Source organism: Glycine max, chromosome 18, assembly GCF_000004515.6.
Source record: "Glycine max cultivar Williams 82 chromosome 18, Glycine_max_v4.0, whole genome shotgun sequence".
Lineage (NCBI taxonomy): Eukaryota > Viridiplantae > Streptophyta > Magnoliopsida > Fabales > Fabaceae > Glycine > Glycine max.
In genome coordinates this window covers 54,521,579-54,530,674 of record NC_038254.2, presented here as the reverse complement: position 1 = coordinate 54,530,674, position 9,096 = coordinate 54,521,579, and the positions used below count along the sequence as shown (strand labels likewise).

The window sequence follows — 9,096 nt, the reverse complement described above, 5'->3', positions numbered from 1 at the left end:
TTCAATGTTGGACAAAAGCTCAACTATTATACTCCCAACAGCTGCAAAAAGTATGTGGCACAAGATCAAGTCCCCTTGTGGGCAGTTATAAGCTACTTCTTGACAGGTGTAGAATAATTCTGCTCTAAGTGTTTGATTTTACCCTCAGCCAATGCACGTGTTTTATAATCTCTTAAACCATGTAGGCTTAGTAGATTACATGGATTGGGCCTATACCCAGTCCGTAACATTTGGTAATTAGCCTTGTTATTCCAAAAGTATGAATCCAGATAATTGTAAAACTCGACAGATAGAGCTAAGCAAATAAATTAGTTAAATAATTAACTACATTGAAAAAAATTAAACATTAGGCATGCATGTATGCCTTGCGAACTGCGTTGTATGGTCCGTTGATTTTAGAGCAATCTAAAGCATGAAATTTATAGTAGTAGCTAGACTTTTGTAATAATTTCTGTAATAGGTTGTCTTTATACTCTGAGCAGATGCTCGAGTGTTACAAAAATGGAATTGAATAACTAGATTGTAGGGGGAGACAACATGAATTTCTAGCTAGCTAGTCGTTCTTTTGGTTTCTAAACTTAATCTATTATTTGTGGGGTCCTATATATTTTGACATGAAATAATAGGATCTTGGCCAAGTCAAAGAGGAAGAGAAAGCTAATGATGTGAGTTCATTTCTTGAACATAATGGTTGACCTGATTTGTGCTACTCTTGGAGAAAGAAAATGGCAATGGTGGTTGGAGAAAAATGAAGCTTCCTGCCTCAGAATTCTTTGAGGACAAACTTTTGAAGTAGCTTGTTAAGCATTCTTTCCTATTCTGGTTCAAGGGATTGGGTGAAGCCAATTGAAAATGCTCCCCAAGTTTTAAGTTCAACCCTGAACCAAGAACATTGTCTGATTCCTCTTGGTTCCCACTGCTTGATCCATTCCCCACTATTGATGAAACTGCAGCAGCTATTACTGAACGAAGACTCGGGTCTGTGCTGATTGCCTTTGTTATTGTTTCTGCCAAAGCTTCTTTGGAAGGAGTTTGCTTTGTTATGCTTTGTTGATAGAAATTTTCTTGGAAATATTGATTTCCCTTGATAACTGGCCTAGTCATGGGGATTTTGTCAATTGGTGTTGTGGAAGTGTCACCCCCCTTACCCCAAATGGATGGTATGAAGTTATTATCTTGGGAACAAAAGCTGAGACTAGCTGGAGAAAATTTTGGGTTTGAAATTGAAGCTATCGTCGAAGGTAAGCGATGATGGAATTGAGTTGATGAGGAGGAATTAGAAGCTGAAGAAGTCATGTCTAAAGTGATTGTTGAAAACAGATTTGGTGAGACATGGTTTGGTGGTGACAACATTTGTTTGGCTCTTAGTTCATCAAACTGATGACTGAAACTCACACCATTGAGTAGTGTGGTAGGAGCATTTCCAAAAGATGCAGAATTGTGGCTTGTAAGGTGAGATGTTGAAGAACCTGACAACAGCATGGAAGCAGCAGCTGAAGTGGTTGAAGCCATGGCTGTGGCTGAAACTGCAAGAGGGTGGTTGTGTGTTCCTTCATATGTGGTGATTAAGATGGACAAGTCCTCAGCACACCTTTGCACCTGAAGTCATACATGCATTAAATTTGGGGTATTATTACTCAATACATCTGAAACTTCAATTTGCATTCAACAATAATAATGCATATATGAGTTTAGCTTATATACTGTGAATTTATAATACTTTTAGACAGATATTCACTAGGAATTTACTATTTTATTATGTTATCCAATTTATTAATATGATGATGAAGTGAATTGTTATTTGATGACAATGTTTAGTAAGTTTACACTGATAAGGCATATAAATTAAACTATATGTATGTATACCTGCTTCCTGACTGGACATGTTGGTGCAACTGTGCAACGATAGTATGCCCTTGGACATGGATTTCCCTTTGCTATCTTCTGTCCATATTTCCTCCACTGGCATCCATCATTCATCTGTTTGGAAGGCATACCACCAGATATTACACACACACACATATATATATATCATATCCTAGAATACAAGAATGAAAATATACGTGCATAGTTGGTTGTTTCATAAATACTACGAAAAAATATCACTTTGATTTCTCTTTATTACGGTTTGCAAAACTTGTTTTTAAATATTATTTCTTATAAAAAATTATAAACAAAGCAATATTTTTATAATTATTTATCAAAAAAAAACTAAAAAAGTAAAAACAAAACATTTTCTATAACCAAATTAAGATGCGTTATTGTTCTTTGATACTGACCGTGGGAGTATCACATCTTGCTCTCACAGATACCCTGGCTCTCTTGGCTGGCATTTGATCTGAAACGTCATCATTTACATTTATCACTTTTGCTGATTGATTTGTTCCCTCAGCTTCTACTTCCTTTGGTTCTTCTGAGCTATTCGTGGGACTCAAATCAGACACAACCTCCATTGACAAAAGGTGTTTGGAGTCTAATCCAAGAGTAAGGTTGGGTCCAACGTCTTCTTCTTTTGGTTTGTTGGAGTATCCAATTCTTGCTAATTCTTTCTTAGGCTCCATTGGACTCCTTCCAAGGCAAAGTGACACAAGCTCAGGCTCTGCAGTTTCATGATCAAGGGAAGTAGATGAAACAGCTAAACCCTTCTTTGAAACATCTTTGTGAAGGATGTCAAAGAAACGGAGTTGAAGGGAGTGATAGTCCTTTTCTACTCTTTCCAGCATCATCTTCAATCTCTCATTTTCTTCCTTCACCTCACCCATTTCAGTTTTAGCAGATTTGAATTTATCTTCCTGTATTTCAAAACAAACAGTAATTATAACAATTAATCAGCTATTTGATTCCTGAAGAGAAACTTTTGTTTTATTCTTTACTCTTCCATATTTTTCATGCCAAACTACATGCGATTTGTTCATTCAATTGAATAATTGCTTGGTTAGTTAAGGTTTGCTTTACATGAACAGAAATCTTTCTATATTTTCGTCAAACTCTGTAAATAAAAATTTAATAGATTGATTGATGTGATGTAATTAAAAAAATCCTGAGATATATCAGTATTCAATCAAAGTTAGAAAGCTGTCTATATACCTTGTTAATTAATTAAAGACACTCATGAATATAAGATAGAGAAAATTATTCAGAAACAGTATAGGATGCACAAGAAGAAAGATTAGGGAAGGGAAAGGAGTAGCATATACCTTTGTAACTCTCTTCTCTTCTATCTCTGGACCATTGGGGCTAGACATTTTTGACATGGCCTCAATTATTACTATTTCTCAAGTAGAGTTCCCTCAATTTCAAAATATACAAATGGCACAATTGTGCAACACATACCCTCTTATAGACCAAACAACTATATGAGCTAGACACGGTATAAATCTAATTAAAGAAATACAGATCCAATAGCTCTCTACCATTACGCAGCCACCACCCTTCAAATGTCAACACCAAATTGGTAAGATAATATTTGTGGGACTTATTATAATTATTGTACGGTTAAACTAATTATATGATCACCCAAATCTGAGTCATAAATGAGGTTGAAAAGGAGAATTTTGACACACAAGTTGTGCATTACTTAATTTGATAGTTGAAGCTTGGTACTCATGAGAGGACGTCACATGGAGTATGTGGTCAAAGTTGCAACATGGAACCAGTTATTAGCCATGGCGGCGAGTGAGAGCACCTCTGAAATCTTTGTCAATGGTGTAGCCTTATTACGCGGTCCACACGCTGCATGGTTGTAAGCTATTGCTCTTCTGTCAACGTAGTGTGCCATTGACCTGCTTTCTATGAATGCATTGCCACGAAGGATAATAAAAATATACTACTTGGTGTTTTATACTATCATTTATGTACAAGTTGATTATATAATTAACACTAGTCATCGTGTTCATCTTTTCCATGTCCTTCTGTAATTAATAGTTGAAATGTTTATTATGTTTAAGATTTATTTCATCTAAATTGAATTCATCTTTAGATTACATACGCTATATATATGGTAATTAAGGTAATTGGTTTTTTAAATAATTATTTTTAATTGATTCACCGTCTAAAAAACTTCTACAATGACATTCTTGAAATGCATACAAAACTCTAGTGTTTATTATATCTGTCTTATATAGTAAAAAATATATGTTATACTATATATTTACGGATCATTTACATTATTTCAGTTTTAGTTGGTAGAATAGCACCTCATTAATAGTATAAAAATAATTGGGTATTTAAAAATAAATCTATTATTTGTCTCAAACAAAAACGTATTTTGCTTTAAAACGATTTTCCAATGTTAATTACTTACTTTCATACAAAAACAAACCTTTTATTAATAAATGTAATTTATTGGGCATAAAATATGCTCATTCAAAGCCTGATCATACAATATGAAGAAATAATTAACTTACCAAGTTTTCAAAGGTCGCGCACCAAACAAGGGTCACAGGACAAATGCTAAATTAAATTGAGTTTTCGGTCCTTAATTACTGTTACTGTTACATTTTCTAATAGTTGTTCCCGATCAAATATTGTAGGTCTTTTTGCATTATTTTTTAAATAGCGTCTATGTTTGGTTAACCTTTTAAAATTGGGACTAGCCCAAAGTGTATGTCTCGGGATCTGAGTGTTACGTATTACTCTTTAATATATTTAGATACCAAATGTCAGAAAATGACAGATATATATATTATTTTTAAGGAGGAGCAAGAAAGATACTACAAAGTAAAAAGATAAAAGAAAAAAATCATATATATATATATATATATATATATATATATATATATATATATATATATATATATATATAAATGTCGTCTGAAAACATTTAAAATAATTTGGATATGATAGTTGGATTATAAAACATATAATGGTGTCAATGTGATAATTAATTAAATAATTCGTGGAGTTAATGCTTACATTCATACAAGTATGCATCGGTTAGCCATTAAGTAACTCCAATGGATTTTTTAGGGCTTGACTAAATTAAATAACTTAGATTCCATTCCCTAATTCTAGTTGGCAACCGAACATAATTAAGTATTTGATTCTGGCTTCTAGCATTGGGGGCTTGTGTGTGAAATTCAGAACTATATATGACAAAGAGGCCATCCAATATATATATATATATATATATATATATATATATATATATATATATATATATATATATATATATATATATATATATACAGTCACATTTTGACGTAGGCCTTAATATTTCGACCGTATAGGCATAGGATATTAATTAATAAAGGCGCCTCTTCGAGCGGTGTAGGTTCTTCAGATTGGAGGTCAAGTAATATTCACTTATGTATCAACTGTTTTACCCTTTCCATTGTGCAGTTTTAATTAATGTTTTGTAGAATTGGTCTTGTTCAAACCCAACGTTCAACCACTATTACTTGTCAATGGGTTAGCATGTACTATTGCACCTTTTCCACTGCTCTGAGTAATTGTTAATTATAACGTATCTTATAATAGGCTAATAAGTTAGTCTAACCCCTCTGTTGCTATTCGATACTTGAACTTGATGCTGCAAAATTAACACAATGAATTAAATCTTACTATATAATATTTATTGGATTTTTTTTTTTCTTCTAAAATTCGCTAAATTCGAATTTAGTCTCCAAAACAAATTTTGACTTTGAAACTCTTTGGAAAGAAAAAAAAAATCACTATAAATTGTAGACTTATTTGATGCTTTAACTTGATGTTGCAAACTAACACAATTAACTAACTCTTATATAATATTTATTGGATAAATTATGTTTTTTTGTTCTTTTATAAAATTTTAAATTCGAATTTAGTCTCCAATTTTTTTTTTTTATGTTATACTTCAGTCTCCCAAAATAAGTACAAAACCTTTTATTGTTCATCCAACATGCTAACATCATTAGTGTCATTGCGTACATGGCAAATAGACACTCACGTTTAATGAGTCAATTAGTATTTTTTTTAATGAGGTATTGTCATATCATCAAATTGATATGCATAACCATTTTTAAAAGAACAAATTAGGAAACGCTTAATCACGAACAATGAATCCTAAAATTTTCAAATTACTTAGTCAAAGAAGGTTGTGACATGCAGGCGTTCTAGCGCAGGTGTTTGGTGTAACTCTCTAGTAGTCTTGTTGTTAATTGGTCTCGTATAGAGAGAAATGAATGATTCATCGTCATGTTTTTGTAGAGGGGTGGATGGTTCATCTTCTACCTCTTCAACGATTATTTAGAAGCTCTAGAGTGTATGGGTGTGGAGAAATGGTGATGTTGTTGATGATTTCAAATAGTGAGAGAGTAGAGAATTTTGGAGATATCGGAGCTAGGAGGTAAGTGTTGGTTTTTTATTTTTTTATATTTTTTCGTGGGTGTGAGCGAAACTTGAAGACAAGCCAGAGCTTTGTTTCTGCGCGCATGATCTTGCTATTTCTTTTATTATTTATAGACTCATGATAAATTCTTATTTGACGAACTTATGTGCTTCATTTCATTATTTAATAAAGAGAAAAGGAATTATAAAAATTTATAAAACAACGAAAATATTACTATAGTTTTAAGTTTTAGTATTAAATAAACATAGTTAGAATAAATTAATATATTCAACTGCATATATTTTAAATAAATTGATAAATAAAGAAATACATACCTATACATACATACATATATATATATATATATATATATATATATATATATATATATATGCATAATTTATATCATCAATTATTATTTTAAATAAAGTAGTATGAATTATACTAAATTCAATTATATATCTAAAAATATTGATTTTTAATTATTATTTTCATAGAATATATTTTAATGTAATCAAAATTTAAAAAAAAGATATATATAAGTAAAATAGAATTAAACACAAATCTTTAAAATATATTTTAAAATCTTTTACAATTTTTGTAACAGACTATTAAATTAAATGAACTAAACTATATATTTTAACATAAGAGGAAAACAACAATGCAATACTCGCATCTCTAGGGGAGAGTAGTGTAATTTATTATAAACTTATCAGAAGAGAAAACAATATAATAGTCTCATCTAGATGGGAGTATAATTTACTTTAACAATATTTAATTGTTAAATAGACTAAACTTTATATTTCACTATTAGTCCTTTTACCTGTGTCATGATCAGGCCTTTTATATTGAATGTAAATTATAAGAAAAAAGAGGGATAATGAGTATAAAGAAATATGTAGAAATTGTTAATATTTATTGGATATAATACTCAAGAACAAAAAACACATATGATTAAATATGTTATAGAACAAAAAAATTCATAGTTAAGCTAAACATTACAACAACATATTTAAAATAAATTATTCATTTTTATTTTATTTTTGCTAACAGTAATCTATTCTTTTATAGTTGAAAGTTATGAGATTAATTTCTCAAGAAAATAAAATATTAATTAAGAGAAAATTTATTTTCCCCCATGTTACTTTATTCACATATATAGTGAGGGATTGAATTACTAACATAAGCTATTTGTCACTTATATCACATCTTGTAAGTATGTAGTAAATATTTTTATTAGTACTTTAATATTTAAAATATTACAACATATATTAGATTAATAACATTTCAAATATAAGTTTAAATATTTTTACTAGTATTATAATATTTTTAATATGTTAACAGTCAAGCTAAAGCATTATTTTGTAAAAGGTTTCAACCATAAAAAAGTATCAGGTAAATATTATATTAGTTTTTGAAAAAAAAAATAATCTGAAAGTTCTAGAAATTTCAAAAAAGAAAAATACAATAACTAGCCCAAAAAAAATATAGTTGTTACATATATTATAATAAATTGCATTCGTCAAGTTTTATAATATTTTATCCCTACTGTCACAATTAAAAAATTAAAAAAAAGGATGCAAAATATTAATATTTAACTGTATTTGAAAAGTATTTAATAAGATGTATATTTTCTAAATGAATATAGTAAAAAAGAAAAACATATGTTTTCTTCATCATTCTCTATTGACATTGGTACAGTGCCAAAACGAAGGTATATATATTTTTTCCTTGTAATTAAATTACTTATATGATTAATGAAGCTAAATTCAAATGTGTATCAGAATTAATACAAGTGTCGTCTTGATGTGTGTGCTCCACGTGAATGAGCACAATTTTGTGTTGCACTTAGGGTTAGTAAAAGTGGGTGGGCGAAATTTTTAATTTTTAACAAATTTTACTCTTAAGAAATTAATTTGATGTACTTTATCTCTTATTTTTAAAAATTTATGAATTTTACCTTTCATTATTTTATCCTAACACTTTTTACTCTCATTTTTTCTTTTTCTTTTTTTATTAATTTCTGCATCCAACTTACTTTTTGGCAAAAATTTTCCACCGATTTCACCTTTTTACTAACCCTAAATCCAACATAATATTGTGCTAATTCACGTGGACCACTCATCAAGCTATCATCATTTGGCTTTTTTATTGTTTTAGTTCGGATACACGAAAAAAATATTAAAAATATATATTATTTCTTTAACCATCATCATCAATGTCTAACCCATTTTCAAACAAACTCTAATGACCGTCAGATTAAAAGTCCATTCATTCAACGGAAACAAAAAGGTTCCCAACTTGGCACATGAAACTAAGCTTACCAAGTAGAAGTTGTCATGAAACAATGTTAAAAGAGAAAGAGGAATAAATGATACACTTTTCTTTTTTATTGTATTCATTTTAGAAATATATATATCTATTTCAATTCAAATACGATTACGTATTGACATATTGCATCCTTTATTGTTATTTCATGATAATAAGATTAATTCAAACATTATAAAAACTAGATAAATGTTATTTATTATGTATTTAACAATTGTTGTAAAAAATATATTTTGTGGTGTTATGTCACAATATTGATATACTAATACCCAATATTTTTTAGTGTTTTGTAGCCACAATGATTATCCTTTTCTAGTGATTTTAAACTGTCAAAAGTATTGGGTAAATATTGTGTTAGTTTGTGACAATCATATAAAAATATCAATTGTTCAATAAATCTAAAAAAAAATTACAGGGATTGTTTCCCTATTGCTGTTTGAATTCACTATTTTTTCTATTAA

At 29.6% G+C, this 9,096-nt stretch overlaps 1 protein-coding gene across 1 annotated transcript; it reads right to left on the bottom strand.

The window, feature by feature from the left end:
- Window positions 1-301: 301 nt before the first annotated feature.
- On the bottom strand, window positions 302-3,686 carry LOC100780402 (WRKY transcription factor 72A). Its single transcript, XM_003551676.5, has 4 exons — window positions 3,198-3,686; window positions 2,280-2,792; window positions 1,867-1,980; window positions 302-1,599 (listed from the first exon to the last, which is right to left on the bottom strand). The coding sequence occupies exons 1-4, from the start codon at window positions 3,252-3,254 to the stop codon at window positions 658-660; spliced, it is 1,626 nt and encodes a 541-aa protein (XP_003551724.1). The 5' UTR covers window positions 3,255-3,686; the 3' UTR covers window positions 302-657.
- Window positions 3,687-9,096: the final 5,410 nt, after the last annotated feature.

What these genes read in the sequence shown, in the direction of transcription:
- LOC100780402 (XM_003551676.5), bottom strand. Translation starts at nt 3,254, where the DNA reads ATGTCAAAAATGTCTAGCCCCAATGGTCCAGAGATAGAAGAGAAGAGA. An exon ending in AAGAGAAGAGAGTTACAAAG is followed by an intron (nt 2,793 to 3,197) that starts GTATATGCTACT and finishes TTTGAAATACAG; the next exon opens with GAAGATAAATTCAAATCTGC. An exon ending in CAAGATGTGATACTCCCACG is followed by an intron (nt 1,981 to 2,279) that starts GTCAGTATCAAA and finishes CCTTCCAAACAG; the next exon opens with ATGAATGATGGATGCCAGTG.